Genomic DNA, 17,262 nt, shown 5'->3' with positions numbered 1-17,262 from the left:
AGACAGATGCTTTGGAATGTGTTGGATGGAGATCTTGGAAACTAACAATGTCACTGAGGGAGGGAGGGTAATGTATAACCTTTACATTATGTCAGGATATGTCACTGAGGGAGAGAGAGTAATGTATAACGTTTACACTATGTCAGGATATGTTACTGAGGGAGGGAGGGTAATGTATAACGTTTACATTATGTCAGGATATGTCACTGAGGGAGAGAGGGTAATGTATAACGTCAGGATATGTCACTGAGGGAGAAGGGTAATGTATAACGTCAGGATATGTCAGAGGGAGAAGGGTAATGTATAACGTTTACATTATGTCAGGATATGTCACTGAGGGAGAGAGGGTAATGTATAACGTCAGGATATGTCACTGAGGGAGAGAGGGTAATGTATAACGTCAGGATATGTCACTGAGGGAGAAGGGTAATGTATAACGTTTACATTATGTCAGGATATGTCACTGAGGGAGAGAGGGTAATGTATAACGTCAGGATATGTTACTGAGGGAGAGAGGGTAATGTATAACGTCAGGATATGTCACTGAGGGAGAGAGAGTAATGTATAACGTCAGGATATGTCACTGAGGGAGAAGGGTAATGTATAACGTCAGGATATGTTACTGAGGGAGAGAGGGTAATGTATAACGTTTACACTATGTCAGGATATGTTACTGAGGGAGAGAGGGTAATGTATAACGTCAGGATATGTTACTGAGGGAGAGAGGGTAATGTATAACGTTTACACTATGTCAGGATATGTTACTGAGGAGAGAGGGTAATGTATAACGTTTACACTATGTCAGGATATGTCACTGAGGAGAGAGGGTAATGTATAACGTCAGGATATGTCACTGAGGGAGAGAGGGTAATGTATAACGTCAGGATATGTTACTGAGGGAGAGAGGTAATGTATAACGTCAGGATATGTTACTGAGGGAGAGAGGGTAATGTATAACGTCAGGATATGTTACTGAGGGAGAGAGGGTAATGTATAACGTCAGGATATGTTACTGAGGGAGAAGGGTAATGTATAACGTCAGGATATGTTACTGAGGGAGAGAGGGTAATGTATAACGCCAGGATATGTTACTGAGGGAGAGAGGGTAATGTATAACGTCAGGATATGTTACTGAGGGAGAGAGGGTAATGTATAACGTCAGGATATGTTACTGAGGGAGAAGGGTAATGTATAACGTCAGGATATGTTACTGAGGGAGAGAGGGTAATGTATAACGTCAGGATATGTTACTGAGGGAGAGAGGGTAATGTATAACGTCAGGATATGTTACTGAGGGAGAAGGGTAATGTATAACGTTTACATTGTCAGATCATGTTATTGTTAGCCATCCGGGATCCTCTGGGAGGAGAAGAGACACAGTCTGGTATTAATAACGATGACAGCCTTGAGTTGGGGAGGAGTGAGCACTTTGGGGAAGAGGTCAGGTTAGATGAGTTGGGGAGGAGTGAGCACTTTGGGGTAGAGGTCAGGTTAGATGAGTTGGGGAGGAGTGAGCACTTTGGGGAAGAGGTCAGGTTAGATGAGTTGGGGAGGAGTGAGCACTTTGGGGAAGAGGTCAGGTTAGATGAGTTGGGGAGGAGTGAGCACTTTGGGGTAGAGGTCAGGTTAGATGAGTTGGGAGGAGTGAGCACTTTGGGAGATGATGAGTTGGGGAGGAGTGAGCACTTTGGGGAAGAGGTCAGGTTAGATGAGTTGGGGAGGAGTGAGCACTTTGGCGAAGAGGTCAGGTTAGATGAAGTGAGGAAGAACAGTGGCAAACAGAAGGGCCAGCAAAACAAATCAAAGTGTATTTGTCACGTGCACCGAATACAACAGGTGAAATGCTTACTTACAGGCTTTAACCAACAGTGCGAAAAAAAGGTGTGTGTGTGTGTAGGTAAGTAAAGAAATAAAACAGTAAAAAGACATTTGAAATAAGAGTAGCAAGGCTACATACAGACACCTATTAGTAGCAAGGCTCTATACAGACACCTGTTAGTAGCAAGGCTCTATACAGACACCTGTTAGTAGCAAGGCTCCATACAGACACCTGTTAGTAGCAAGGCTCCATACAGACACCTGTTAGTAGCAAGGCTCTATACTGACACCTGTTAGTAGCAAGGCTACATACAGACACCTGTTAGTAGCAAGGCTCCATACAGACACCTGTTAGTAGCAAGGCTCTATACTGACACCTGTTAGTAGCAAGGCTACATACAGACACCTGTTAGTAGCAAGGCTACATACAGACACCTGTTAGTAGCAAGGCTCTATACAGCCACCTGTTAGTAGCAAGGCTCTATACAGACACCTGTTAGTAGCAAGGCTACATATGTTAGTAGCAAGGCTACATACAGACACCTGTTAGTAGCAAGGCTCTATACAGACACCTGCTCTATACAGACACCTGTTAGTAGCAAGGCTACATACAGACACCTGTTAGTAGCAAGGCTACATACAGACACCTGTTAGTAGCAAGGCTACATACAGACACCTGTTAGTAGCAAGGCTACATACAGACACCTGTTAGTAGCAAGGCTCTATACAGCCACCTGTTAGTAGCAAGGCTCTATACAGACACCTGTTAGTAGCAAGGCTACATACAGACACCTGTTAGTAGCAAGGCTACATACAGACACCTGTTAGTAGCAAGGCTCTATACAGACACCTGTTAGTAGCTCTATACAGACACCTGTTAGTAACAGGCTACATACAGACACCTGTTAGTAGCAAGGCTACATACAGACACCTGTTAGTAGCAAGGCTACATACAGACATCTGTTAGTAGCAAGGCTCTATACAGACACCTGTTAGTAGCAAGGCTCTATACAGACACCTGTTAGTAGCAAGGCTCTATACAGACACCTGTTAGTAGCAAGGCTACATACAGACACCTGTTAGTAGCAAGGCTACATACAGACACCTGTTAGTAGCAAGGCTCTATACAGACACCTGTTAGTAGCAAGGCTACATACAGACACCTGTTAGTAGCAAGGCTACATACAGACACCTGTTAGTAGCAAGGCTACATACAGACACCTGTTAGTAGCAAGGCTACATACAGACACCTGTTAGTAGCAAGGCTACATACAGACACCTGTTAGTAGCAAGGCTACATACAGACACCTGTTAGTAGCAAGGCTACATACAGACACCTGTTAGTAGCAAGGCTACATACAGACACCTGTTAGTAGCAAGGCTACATACAGACACCTGTTAGTAGCAAGGCTACATACAGACACCTGTTAGTAGCAAGGCTACATACAGACACCTGTTAGTAGCAAGGCTACATACAGACACCTGTTAGTAGCAAGGCTATATACAGACACCTGTTAGTCAGGCTGATTGAGGTAGTATGTACATCTAGGTATAGTTAAAGTGACTATGCATATATGATAAACAGAGAGTAGCAGCAGTGTAAAAGAGGGGTTGGGGGGGGATCACAATGCAAATAGTCTGGGTAACCATAGGTTACCTGTTCAGGAGTCTTATGGCTTGGGGGTAAAAACTATTGAGAAGCCTTTTTGTCCTAGACTTGGCACTCCGGTACCGCTTGCCATGCGGTAGTAAAGAGAAAAGTCTATGACTGGGGTGGCTGGGGTCTTTGACAATTTTTAGGGCCTTCCTCTGACACCGCCTGGTGTAGAGTTCCTGGATGGCAGGCAGCTTTGCCCCAGTGATGTACTGGGCCGTACGCACTACCCTCTTAAGTGCCTTGCGGTCGGAGGCTGAGCAATTGCCGTACCAGGCAGTGATTCAACCAGTCAGGATATTCTCGATGTTGTAGCTGTAGAACATTTTGAGGATCTCAGGACCCATGCCAAACCTTTTTAGTTTCCTGAGGGGGAATAGGCTTTGTCGTGCCCTCTTCACGACTGTCTTGGTGTGTTTGGACCATTCTAGTTTGTTGGTGATGTGGACACCAAGGAATTTGAAGCTCTCAACCTGCTCCACTACAGCCCCGTTGATGAGAATGGTCGTCCTTTTCCTGTAGTCCACAATCATCTCCTTAGTCTTGGTTACGTTGAGGGATAGGTTGTTATTCTGGTACCACCCGGCCAGGTCTTTGACCTCCTCCCTATAGGCTGTCATTCAGCCATGATTCCGTGAAACATAGGATATTACAGTTTGGTGTCCCGTTGGTAGGATATTCGTGATCGTACCTCGTCTAGTTTATTGTCCAATTGCACGTTGGCGAGTAATATTGACGGTAACGGGCAGCTTTCCTACTCGCCTTCTGCGGGTCCTGACCAGGCATCCTGCTCTGTGTCCTCTGTACCTGCGTCTCTTTCTATTGCCAATGAAGGGGATATCGGCTTTGTCGGGTGTCTGAAGTACACCCTGTGCATCCTGCTTGTTGAAGAAAAAACATTTGTCTAATCCGAGGTGACTGATCGTTGTCCTGATATCCAGAAGCTATTTGCAGTAAAATTCAGTGGCAGAAACATGTACAAAATAAGTTACAAATAACGGGAAACCCCCCTACATAATAGCACAATTGGTTAGACGCCCGTAAAACAGCTGCCATTTTATCCGGCGCCATTTTAGTTTAGTGTTGTCTCTCTTGTCGTGTGTTTTGTCCTATATTTCTATTAAATGTATTTTTAATCCCCCGTCCACACAGGAGGCCTTTTGCCTTTTGGTAAGCTGTCATTGTAAATGTAAACTGGACATTCAAAGACTTGTCCCGAAGCCACTCCTGTGTTGTTTTGACTGTGTGCTTAAGGTTGTTGTAATGTTGGAACCATCGCCCCCAGTCTGAGGTTCTGAGTGCTCTGGAGCAGGTTTTTAAGTCAAGGATCTCTGTGTACTTTGCTCCATTCATCTTTCCCTCGATCCTGACTGGTCTCCCAGTCCCTGCCGCTGAAAAACATCCCCATAGCATGATGCTGCCACCACCACACCTCACCGTAGGGATGCTGCCACCACCACACCTCACCGTAGGGATGCTGCCACCACCACGCCTCACCGTAGGGATGCTGCCACCACCACGCCTCACCGTAGGGATGCTGCCACCACCACGCCTCACCGTAGGGATGCTGCCACCACACCTCACCGTAGGGATGCTGCCACCACCATGATTCCCTATAGGGATGGTGTCACCACCACACCTCACCGTAGGGATGCTGCCATGTTTCCTCCAGAAGGGACACTTGGCATTCAGGCAAAAGAGTTCAATCTTGGTTTCATCAGACCAGAGAAACTTGTAACTCTGGAGTTATGTCAGAGTAACCATTGGGTTCTTGGTTACATCCCAGACCAAGGCCCTTCTCCCTCGATTACTCAGTTTGGCCGGGCGGCCAGCTCTAGGAAGAGTCTTGGAGCCACACTTCTTCCATTTCAGAATGATGGAGGCCACTGTGTTCTTGGGGACCTTCAATGCTGCAGAATGATGGATGACACTGTGTTCTTGGGGACCTTCAATGCTGCAGAATGATGGAGGCCACTGTGTTATTGGGGACCTTCAATGCTGCAGAATGATGGAGGCCACTGTGTTCTTGGGGACCTTCAATGCTGCAGACATTTGTTGGTACCCTTCCCCAGATCTGTGCCTCGACACAATCCTGTCTCGGAGCTCTAAGGACAATTCCTTCCACCTCATGGCTTGGTTTTTGCTCTGACATGTACTGTCAACTGTGGGACCTTATATAGACAAGTGTGTCTATATAGTTACAAGTTTCTCTGCCTTTCCAAATCATGTCCAATCAATTGAATTTACCACAGGTGGACTCCAATCAATTTGTAGAAACATCTCAAGGATGATCAATGGAAACAGGATACATCTGAGCTCAATTTCGAGTCTCATAGCAAATTGTCATTTCTAAAAACCTGTTTTTGCTTCGTCATTATGGGGCATTGTGAGTAGGTTGACGAGGAAAGCATTTAATTTAATACATTTTAGAATGTGGTTGTAATGTAACAAACTGTGGAAAAAGTCTGAATAATTTCCGAATGCCCTGTACAGTCAGTGCTGCAGACAGACCAAGGAAGAACAACTCCGACTGCTGGTTTGAGCTGCAGACAGACCAAGGAAGAACAACTCCGACTGCTGGTAGTATAGTAGTAGTACGTACCGACTGCTGGTAGTATAGTAGTAGTACGTACCGACTGCTGGTAGTATAGTAGTAGTACGTACCGACTGCTGGTAGTATAGTAGTAGTACGTACCGACTGCTGGTAGTATAGTAGTAGTACGTACCGACTGCTGGTAGTATAGTAGTGATGCGTACCGACTGCTGGTAGTATAGTAGCAGTACGTGCCGACTGCTGGTAGTATAGTAGTAGCACGTACCGACTGCTGGTAGTATAGTAGTAGTATGCGCACCGACTGCTGGTAGTATAGTAGTAGTACGTACCGACTGCTGGTAGTATAGTAGTAGTACGTACCGACTGCTGGTAGTATAGTAGTAGTGCCACCGACTGCTGGTAGTATAGTAGTAGTACGTACCGACTGCTGGTAGTATAGTAGTAGTACGTACCGACTGCTGGTAGTATAGTAGTAGTACGTACCGACTGCTGGTAGTATAGTAGTAGTACGTACCGACTGCTGGTAGTATAGTAGTAGTACGTACCGACTGCTGGTAGTATAGTAGTAGTACGTACCGACTGCTGGTAGTATAGTAGTAGTACGTACCGACTGCTGGTTTGAGTCAGAAACTAATTTAGATCTGTGAAACCAGGTCAACAATCAGTGAATGGATAAAGTGACAGCCTCCTCTTCCTGCCCTCTTCTTCTCCATAGCATTCCCTCCTTCTCCCCCCTCTCCTCCTCCCCCTCCCGTCTCCCCCTCTCCCCACTTCCCTCTCCTCCTCCAATCAGTGAATGGATAAAGTGACAGCCTCCTCTTCCTGCCCTCTTCTTCTCCATAGCATTCCCTCAATCATCCTCCTCCCCCTCTCCTCCTCCGCCTCGCTCTCACCCTCTCCCCCACTTCCCCCTCCTCCTCCACCGCCTTGCCCTCCCCTCCCTGCAGTATTGTGTACAAGACCACGATTCCTATGAGAAAGACAGAAGTCTGTACAGAGTGAGTCAATAGCCATTCAGTCAATCAGACAAAGCAGCAGCCTAGAAATGCTGAGGTTTCTCCTAACAGACAGGGGAAGAAGAGAATATTAAACCTGAAGACCCTGACACAGAGGATGTCTGTACTTTGAGCTCTGAAACATTCCTAAAGACATTCATAATTCTCTGTTTCAGCAGCAGAGCCATATCAACCCACTACCACACTGAAGCCTTACACTCTAATAAAACCAGCAGCAGAGCCATATCAACCCACTACCACACTGAAGCCTTACACTCTAATAAAACCAGCAGCAGACCCATACCAACCCACTACCACACTGAAGCCTTACACTCTAATAAAACCAGCAGCAGACCCATACCAACCCACTACCACACTGAAGCCTTACACTCTAATAAAACCAGCAGCAGAGCCATACCAACCCACTACCACACTGAAGCCTTACACTCTAATAAAACCAGCAGCAGAGCCATATCAACCCACTACCACACTGAAGCCTTACACTCTAATAAAACCAGCAGCAGAGCCATACCAACCCACTACCACACTGAAGCCTTACACTCTAATAAAACCAGCAGCAGAGCCATACCAACCCACTACCACACTGAAGCCTTACACTCTAATAAAACCAGCAGCAGACCCATACCAACCCACTACCACACTGAAGCCTTACACTCTAATAAAACCAGCAGCAGAGCCATATCAACCCACTACCACACTGAAGCCTTACACTAATAAAACCAGCAGCAGAGCCATACCAACCCACTACCACACTGAAGCCTTACACTCTAATAAAACCAGCAGCAGAGCCATACCACTACTACACTGAAGCCTTACACTCTAATAAAACCAGCAGCAGAGCCATACCACTACTACACGGAAGCCTTACACTCTAATAAAACCAGCTGCAGAGCCATATCAACCCACTACCACACTGAAGCCTTACACTCTAATAAAACCAGCAGCAGAGCCATACCACTACCAAACACACTAAAACCTTATATCAATTCATACAACCTAACAGCATCACCAAGACTAGTGTTGACATAGGGGAGTGTATGTATTTATTTGGACAGTGAAGATAAAACTTTTAATTTGGTTCTATACTCCATTTTGGATTTGAGATCAAATGTTTCATATGAGGCGACATTCCAGAATGTCACCTTTGTTTGAGGGTATTTATTATAAATATATGTTCTACCATTTAGAAATGAAATCACTTTGTATCTAGTCCCTCCATATGTTTTAAGTGAGCCGACATGTTCAAATAATGTCTATACACACCATTCACAAAGATATAGATTTATATTCTGGACTTGGATAAGGAAACTACATTCCTGCAATTCTATCCATTGTACCATGGGGTTTGTACTGTGTATTTAAATACTGGATTCTCAATGTAGCTCATTCTAATATTTCTACTACTGAACAATGCCTTTAGTTACAGTGCAGACAGTATTCACACCCCTAGACTTTTTCCACATTTGGTTGCGTTACAAGCTGGCATTAAATGGATTTGTAATTGTTTGCGGAAGACAAATCCCGACATTTGTTAAAAAACAAACAAAAAAAGACATCATAAAACAACAACACATATCTTGATATCGCATATCGTGGCGAATCGCATCTCTGCATGCCTGGCAGACATATCAGTGTGGATGACGGATCACCACCTCAAGCTGAACCTCGGCAAGACGGAGCTGCTCTTCCTCCCGGGGAAGGACTGCCCGTTCCATGATCTCGCCATCACGGTTGACAACTCCATTGTGTCCTCCTCCCAGAGCGCTAAGAACCTTGGCGTGATCCTGGACAACACCCTGTCGTTCTCAACTAACATCAAGGCGGTGGCCCGTTCCTGTAGGTTCATGCTCTACAACATCCGCAGAGTACGACCCTTCCTCACACAGGAAGCGGCGCAGGTCCTAATCCAGGCACTTGTCATCTCCCGTCTGGATTACTGCAACTCGCTGTTGACTGGGCTCTGCCTGTGCCATTAAACCCCTACAACTCATCCAGAACGCCGCAGCCCGTCTGGTGTTCAACCTTCCCAAGTTCTCTCACGTCACCCCGCTCCTCCGCTCTCTCCACTGGCTTCCAGTTGAAGTCGCATCCGCTACAAGACCATGGTGCTTGCCTCGGAGCTGTGAGGGGAACGCACCTCAGTACCTCCAGGCTCTGATCAGGCCCTACACCCAAACAAGGGCACTGCGTTCATCCACCTCTGGCCTGCTCGCCTCCCTACCACTGAGGAAGTACAGTTCCCGCGCAGCCCAGTCCAAACTGTTCGCTGCTCTGGCCCCCCAATGGTGGAACAAACTCCCTCACGACGCCAGGACAGCGGAGTCAATCACCACCTTCCGGAGACACCTGAAACCCCACCTCTTTCAGGAATACCTAGGATAGGATAAAGTAATCCTTCTCCCCCTTAAAAGATTTAGATGCACTATTGTAAAGTGGCTGTTCCACTGGATGTCTTAAGGTGAACGCACCAATTTGTAAGTCGCTCTGGATAAGAGCGTCTGCTAAATGACTTAAATGTAAATGTAAATGTTGATTAGATTCAACCCCCTGAGTGAATATGAGCAGCAGTAGTAGTAATAGCAGCAGTAGTAGTAATAGCAGCAGTAGTAGTAATAGCAGCAGTAGTAGTAGTAATAGCAGCAGTAGCAGTAGTAGTAGCAGCAGTAGCAGCAGTAGTAATAGCAGCAGTAGTAGTAATAGCAGCAGTAGTAGTAATAGCAGCAGTAGTAGTAATAGCAGCAGTAGTAGTAATAGCAGTAGTAGTAGCAGTAGTAGTAATAGCAGCAGTAGTAATAATAGCAGCAGTAGTAGTAATAGCAGCAGTAGTAGTAATATCAGCAGTAGTAATAGCAGCAGCAGTAGTAATAGCAGTAGTAGTAATAGTAATAGCAGTAGTAGTAATAGTAATAGCAGCAGTAGTAGTAATAGCAGCAGTAGTAGTAATAGCAGCAGTAGTAGTAATAGCAGCAGTAGTAATAGCAGCAGTAGTAGTAGTAATAGCAGCAGTAGTAGTAGCAGTAGTAGTAGTAGTAGTAATAGCAGTAGTAGTAGTAATAGCAGTAGTAGCAGTAGTAGTAGTAGTAGCAGTAGTAATAGCAGCAGTAGTAGTAGCAGCAGTAGTAATAGCAGCAGTAGTAGTAGCAGTAGTAGTAATAGCAGCAGTAGCAGCAGTAGTAGTAGTAGCAGTAATAGCAGTAGTAGTAGCAGTAGTAGTAATAGCAGTAGTAGTAGTAGCAGTAGTAGTAATAGCAGTAGTAGTAGTAATAGCAGTAGTAGTAGTAGCAGTAGTAGTAGTAGTAGCAGTAGTAGTAGTAATAGCAGCAGTAGTAGTAGCAGTAGTAGTAATAGCAGCAGTAGTAGTAGCAGTAGTAGTAATAGCAGCAGTAGCAGCAGTAGTAGTAGTAGCAGTAGTAGTAATAGCAGTAGTAGTAGCAGTAGTAGTAATAGCAGTAGTAGTAGTAGCAGTAGTAGTAATAGCAGTAGTAGTAGTAGCAGTAGTAGCAGTAGTAATAGCAGCAGTAGTAGTAGCAGTAGTAGTAATAGCAGCAGTAGTAGTAGCAGTAGTAGTAATAGCAGCAGTAGCAGCAGTAGTAGTAGTAATAGTAGCAGTAGTAGTAGTAATAGCAGCAGTAGTAGTAATAGCAACAGTAGTAATAGCAGCAGTAGTAATAGCAGTAGTAGTAGTAATAGCAGCAGTAGTAGTAGTAATAGCAGCAGTAGTAGTAGTAATAGCAGCAGTAGTAATAGCAACAGTAGTAGTAGCAGCAGTAGTAGTAATAGCAGTAGTAGTAATAGCAGTAGTAGTAGTAATAGCAGCAGTAGTAGTAATAGCAGTAGTAGTAATAGCAGCAGTAGTAGTAATAGCAGCACAGTAGTAGCAGTAGCAGTAGTAGTAATAGCAGCAGTAGTAGTAGTAATAGCAGCAGTAGTAGTAATAGCAGCAGTAGTAGTAGTAGCAGCAGTAGTAGTAGTAATAGCAGCAGTAGTAGTAGTAGCAGTAGTAGTAGTAGCAGCAGTAGGAGCAGCAGTAGTAGTAATAGCAGTAGTAGTAGTAGTAATAGTAGCAGCAGTAGTAATAGCAGTAGTAGTAATAGCAAAAGTAGTAATAGCAACAGTAGTAATAGCAGCAGTAGTAGTAATAGCAGCAGTAGTAATAGCAGCAGTAGTAGTAATAGCAGCAGTAGTAGTAATAGCAGCAGTAGTAGTAGTAATAGCAGCAGTAGTAGTAGTAATAGCAGTAGTAGTAGTAATAGCAGTAGTAGTAGTAATAGCATCAGTAGTAATAGCAGTAGTAGTAGTAATAGCAGTAGTAGTAGTAATAGCAGCAGTAGTAATAGCAGCAGTAGTAGTAATAGCGAGTTGTAATAATAGCAGTAATAGTAGCAGTAGTAGTAGCAGTAGTAGTAATAGCAGCAGTAGTAATAGCAGCAGTAGTAATAGCAGCAGTAGCAGTAATAGCAGTAGTAGTAATAGCAGCAGCAGTAGTAATAGCAGCCGTAGTAATAGCAGCAGTAGTAGTAATAGCAGTAGTAGTAATAGCAGCAGTAGTAATAGTAGCAGCAGTAGTAGTAGCAGTAGTAGTAATAATAGCAGCAGTAGTAATAGTAGCAGCAATGGTAGTAATAGGTAAGTAGTAATAACAGCAGCAGCAGTAGTAATAGCAGCAGTAGTAATAATAGCAGCAGTAGTAGTAGTAGCAGTAGTAGTAATAGCAGCAGTAGCAGTAATAGCAGTAGTAGTAATAGCAGCAGTAGTAATAGCAGCAGTAGTAGTAATAGCAGCAGTAGTAGTAATAGCAGCAGTAGTAGTAGCAGTAGTAGTAATAGCAGTAGTAGTAGCAGTAGTAGTAGCAGTAGTAGTAGCAGTAGTAGTAGCAGTAGTAGTAATAGCAGTAGTAGTAATAGCAGTAGTAGTAGTAATAGCAGTAGTAGTAGTAGCAGTAGTAGTAGTAGCAGTAGTAATAGCAGCAGTAGTAGTAGCAGTAGTAGTAATAGCAGCAGTAGCAGCAGTAGTAGTAATAGTAGCAGTAGTAGTAGTAATAGCAGCAGTAGTAGTAATAGCAACAGTAGTAATAGCAGCAGTAGTAATAGCAGTAGTAGTAGTAATAGCAGCAGTAGTAGTAATAGCAGCAGTAGTAGTAGTAATAGCAGCAGTAGTAATAGCAGCAGTAAATAGTAATAGTAGTGGCAGTAGTAGTAGTAGTAGTAGTAGTAGTAATAGTAGTAGTAAGTAATAGCAGCAGTAGTAGTAATAGCAGCAGCAGTAGTAGTAGTAATTATTGAGTAGTAATAGCAGTAGTAGTAGTAGCAGTAGTATTAATAAGCGAGGCAGTAGAAGTTGCAGTTGTAGTAGTAGTAGTAGTAGTAATAGCAGTAGTAGTAGTAATAGTAGCAGTAGTAGTAATAGCAACAGTAGTAGTAATAGCAACAGTAGTAATAGCAACAGTAGTAATAGCAGCAGTAGTAATAGCAGCAGTAGTAGTAATAGCAGCAGTAGTAGTAGTAATAGCAGTAGTAGTAATAGCAGCAGTAGTAGTAGTGTAGTAATAGCAGTAGTAGTAGTAATAGCAGCAGTAGTAGTAATAGCAGTAGTAGTAGTAATAGCAGCAGTAGTAGTAATAGCAGTAGTAGTAGTAATAGCAGTAGTAGTAGTAATAGCAGTAGTAGTAGTAATAGCAGCAGTAGTAATAGCGGCAGTAGTAGTAATAGCGGCAGCAGTAGTAATAGCAGCAGTAGTAATAGCAGTAGTAGTAGCAGTAGTAGTAATAGCAGCAGTATTAATAGCAGTAGTAGTAATAGCAGCAGTAGTAATAGCAGTAGTAGTAATAGCAGTAGTAGTAGTAGCAGTAGTAGTAATAGCAGCAGTAGTAATAATAGCAGCAGTAGTAGTAATAGCAGCAACAGTAGTAATAGCAGCAGTAGTAGTAATAGCAGTAGTAGTAGTAATAGCAACAGTAGTAATAGCAGTAGTAGTAGTAATAGCAGTAGTAGTAGTAATAGCAGCAGTAGTAATAGCAGTAGTAGTAGTAATAGCAGTAGTAGTAGTAATAGCAGCAGTAGTAATAGTAGTAGTAGTAATAGCAGTAGTAGTAATAATAGCAGCAGTAGTAATAATAGCAGCAGTAGTAGTAGTAATAGCAGCAGTAGTAATAATAGCAGCAGTAGTAGTAATAGCAGCAGTAGTAATAATAGCAGTAGTAATAATAGCAGTAGTAGTAGTAATAGCAGCAGTAGTAATAATAGCAGCAGTAGTAGTAATAGCAGTAGTAGTAATAATAGCAGCAGTAGTAATAATAGTAGCAGCAGTAGTAGTAGTAGCAGTAGTAGTAATAATAGCAGCAGTAGTAATAATAGCAGCAGTAGTAGTAATAATAGCAGCAGTAGTAGTAGTAATAGCAGCAGTAGTAGTAGTAATAGCAGCAGTAGTAATAATAGCAGCAGTAGTAGTAGTAATAGCAGCAGTAGTAGTAGTAATAGCAGCAGTAGTAATAATAGCAGCAGTAGTAATAATAGCAGCAGTAGTAGTAGTAATAGCAGCAGTAGTAATAATAGCAGCAGTAGTAGTAGTAATAGCAGCAGTAGTAATAATAGCAGCAGTAGTAGTAGTAATAGCAGCAGTAGTAATAAGCAGCAGTAGTAATAATAGCAGCAGTAGTAATAGCAGTAGTAGTAATAGCAGCAGTAGTAGTAATAGCAGCAGTAGCAGTAATAGCAGCAGTAGTAGTAGCAGTAGTAGTAGTAGCAGTAGTAGTAGCAGTAGTAGTAATAGCAGTAGTAGTAATAGCAGTAGTAGTAGTAGCAGTAGTAGTAATAGCAGTAGTAGTAATAGCAGCAGTAGTAATAATAGCAGCAGTAGTAGTAATAGCAGTAGTAGTAATAGCAGCAGTAGTAGTAGCAGTAGTAGTAGTAGCAGTAGTAGTAGCAGTAGTAGTAATAGCAGTAGTAGTAGTAGCAGTAGTAGTAATAGCAGTAGTAATAGCAGTAGTAGTAATAGCAGCAGTAGTAGCAGTAGTAGTAATAGCAGTAGTAGTAATAGCAGTAGTAGTAGTAGCAGTAGTAGTAGTAGCAGTAGTAGTAATAGCAGTAGTAGTAATAGCAGTAGTAGTAGTAATAGCAGCAGTAGTAGTAGCAGTAGTAGTAGTAGCAGTAGTAATAGCAGCAGTAGTAGTAGCAGTAGTAGTAATAGCAGCAGTAGCAGTAATAGCAGTAGTAGTAGTAATAGCAGCAGTAGTAGTAATAGCAGCAGTAGTAGTAGCAGTAGTAGTAGTAGCAGTAGTAGTAGCAGTAGTAGTAATAGCAGTAGTAGTAATAGCAGTAGTAGTAGTAGCAGTAGTAGTAATAGCAGTAGTAGTAATAGCAGTAGTAGTAATAATAGCAGCAGTAGTAGTAATAACAGCAGTAGTAGTAGTAGCAGTGGATAGTAATAGCAGCAGTAGTAGTAGTATTAGTAGTAATGGTAGTAGTTGCAGTAGTAGTAGTAGTAATAGTAGCAGTAGTAGTAGTAATAGCAACTTAGTATATTAGTGTAGTGAGTTGTAGTAATAAGCAGCTGTAGTAGTAGTAATAGCAGCTAGTAGTAGCAGTAAGTAGCAGCAGTAGTAGTAGTAGTAGTAGTAAATAGCAACAGTAGTAGTAATGGCAGCAGTAGTAGCAGTAGTAGCAGCAGTAGTAGTAATAGCAACAGTAGTAATAATAGCAGTAGTAGTAATAGCAACAGTGAAGTAATAGCAACAGTAGTAATAGCAGCAGTGGTAGTAGCAGCAGTGGTAGTAGTAATGGCAGCAGTAGTAGTAATAGACAATGAACAGTAATAGCAGCAGCAGTAGTAATATCAGCAGTAGTGGTAATAGCAGCAGTAGTAATGGCGGCAGTGGTAGCGGTAATAGCAGCAGTAGTAATAATGGTAACGGTAGTAATAGCAGTAGTAGTAATAGCAGCAGTAGTAGTAGCAACAGTAGTAATAGCAGCAGTAGTAGTAGTGGCAGCAGTAGTAATAATAGCAATGGTAGTAATAATGGCAACAGTAGTAATGGCAGTAGTAGTAATAGCAGCAGTGGCAATAATAGCAGCAGTAGTAGTAATAGCAACAGTAGTAGTAATAATAGCAGTAGTAGTAATAATAACGGTAGTAATATTAACAGGCAGTAGTATTAGCAGCGTGGTAGTAATAGCAGTAGTAATAATAGTGGTAGTATTAATAATAGCAGCAGTGGTAATAGCAATGAGTAATAGCAACAGTATTAATAGCAACAGTGGTAATAGCAGCAGTAGTAGTAATAGCAGCAGTAGTATTAATAGCAGTGGTAATAATGACAACATTAGTAATAATAGCAGCAGTAGTAGTAATAACGGTAGTAGTATGTGGCAGCAGTAGTAATATCAACAGTATTAATAATAGCAACAGTAGTATTAATAGCAGCAGTAGTAACAGTAGTAGTAATAGCTGATGGCCTTCAATAACGGTAGTAGTAGTAGCAGTAGTATTAATGGCAATGGTAGTAATAGCAATGAAAGTAGTAGTAATAACGGCAGTAGTAGTAGCAGTAGTAGTAGTAGCAGTAGTAATAGCAGCAGTAGTAATAGCAGCGGTAGCAGTAATAACGGTAGTGGTAGTAATAGCAGTAGTAGTAATAGCGGCAATGGTAGTAGCAGTGATGATAATAGCAGTATTAGTAGTAGTAGTAATAGCAGTAAGTATTAATAGCATTAGTATTAGCGTGAGCAGCAGTAGCAGTAGTAGCAGCAGTAGTAGTAGTAGTAGTAGTAGCGGTAGTAGTAGTAGTAGCAGTAGTAGTAGTAGTAGCAGTAGTAGTAGTAATAGCAGCAGTAGTAGTAATAGCAGCAGTAGTAGTAATAGCAGTAGTAGTAGCAGTAGTAGTAATAGCAGCAGTAGTAGTAATAGACCAGTAGTAGATAGCAGCAGTAGTAGTGTAATAGCAACTAGTAGTAGTAGTAATAGCAGTAGTAGTAGTAATAGCAGCAGTAGTAGTAGTAGCAGTAGTAGTAGTAGTAGCAGCAGTATTAGATTTATTAGTAGTTGTGAAATAAGTCAGCAGTAGTAATGGCAGTAGCAGTAGCAGTAGTAGTAGTAATGCTTAGTGCTAGTAGTAGTAGTAGAGCTGAGCAGCAGTAGTATTAGTAGTAGCAGTAGTAGTAGCAGTAGTAGTAGCAGTAGTAGTAGCAGTAGTAGTAATGTAGCAGTAGTAGTAGCAGCAATAGCAATAAAGTGTAACGGTAGAAACAGCAGCAGTAGCAATACAACAGCAACAGCAATAACAGCAGTAGCAGTAAATATAAGCTAATATAGCAATACAACAGCAACAAAGCAAACAGCAATAACAGCATAACAATAACACAACGATGACAGTAGCAATAATTAAGCAGCAACAGCAATAATGACAGTGGCAAAACATGTCATGTGATAATAACCATAAAATAACAGTAAATATTAATATGCTTTAACGAAATAATGTGTATAGCATTAAATAACAAATACTTATACAGCAATACAGTGATAACAATATATATAATAATAACAATAATAACAATGTCAATAATACTTTGCGCTTAATATAATACTTTTTAACCAATAGCAGCAATAATACGATAATAACCATAACAGTAAATAAACATATCTTAATCATCAATGACGTAGTATTAATAATACTGATATTTAATAATAACAACAAATATTAATAATATAACAAACAATAATAATAACTATAACAATTAATAAATAATGTAACTGAAAATATAAACAAATAAACCAACATTAAATAATCAATAACAACAGCAGAAATAGCAATAGCTAAAATGTAACAATAAAGCAATAACAATAGAAATAGACAGCAGTAGTACAGCAGCAGTAGTAATAGCAACAGTAGTAATAGCAGTAGTAGTAATAGCAGCAGTAGTAGTAATAGCAAGTAGTAGTAGTAATAGCAGCAGTAGCAGTAGTAGTAATAGCAGTAGTAGTAATAGCAACAGTAGTAATAGCAGCAGTAGTAATAGCAGCAGTAGTAGTAATAGCAGCAGTAGTAGTAATAGCAGCAGTAGTAGTAATAGCAGTAGTAGTAGTAATAGCAGTAGTAGTAGCAGTAGTAGTAATAGCAGCAGTAGTAATAGCAGCAGTAGTAGTAGTAGCAGCAGTAGCAGCAGTAGCAGCAGTAGTAATAGTAGTAATAGTAGTAGTAGTAGCAGCAGTAGTAGTAATAGCAGCAG

The 17,262-nt window shown here is 41.8% G+C and overlaps 1 protein-coding gene across 1 annotated transcript in view; it reads left to right on the top strand.

Moving 5' to 3' along the window:
• Nucleotides 1-10,052: 10,052 nt before the first annotated feature.
• The window catches only part of LOC135565736 (uncharacterized protein DDB_G0271670-like), a gene marked incomplete at its 5' end in the record, with an annotated part of 37,069 nt that continues 29,859 nt past the window's right edge, over nt 10,053-17,262 (top strand). The window contains 4 exons of the mRNA XM_065013652.1: nt 10,053-10,677; nt 13,663-14,202; nt 14,438-14,512; nt 14,641-14,694. Coding sequence (XP_064869724.1) covers nt 10,053-10,677; nt 13,663-14,202; nt 14,438-14,512; nt 14,641-14,694 — 1,294 coding nt within the window. The remainder of the gene's footprint in view (nt 10,678-13,662; nt 14,203-14,437; nt 14,513-14,640; nt 14,695-17,262) is intronic.

Source organism: Oncorhynchus nerka, linkage group LG9b, assembly GCF_034236695.1.
Source record: "Oncorhynchus nerka isolate Pitt River linkage group LG9b, Oner_Uvic_2.0, whole genome shotgun sequence".
Taxonomy (NCBI): domain Eukaryota; kingdom Metazoa; phylum Chordata; class Actinopteri; order Salmoniformes; family Salmonidae; genus Oncorhynchus; species Oncorhynchus nerka.
This window is presented reverse-complemented; position numbering and strand designations above follow the sequence as displayed.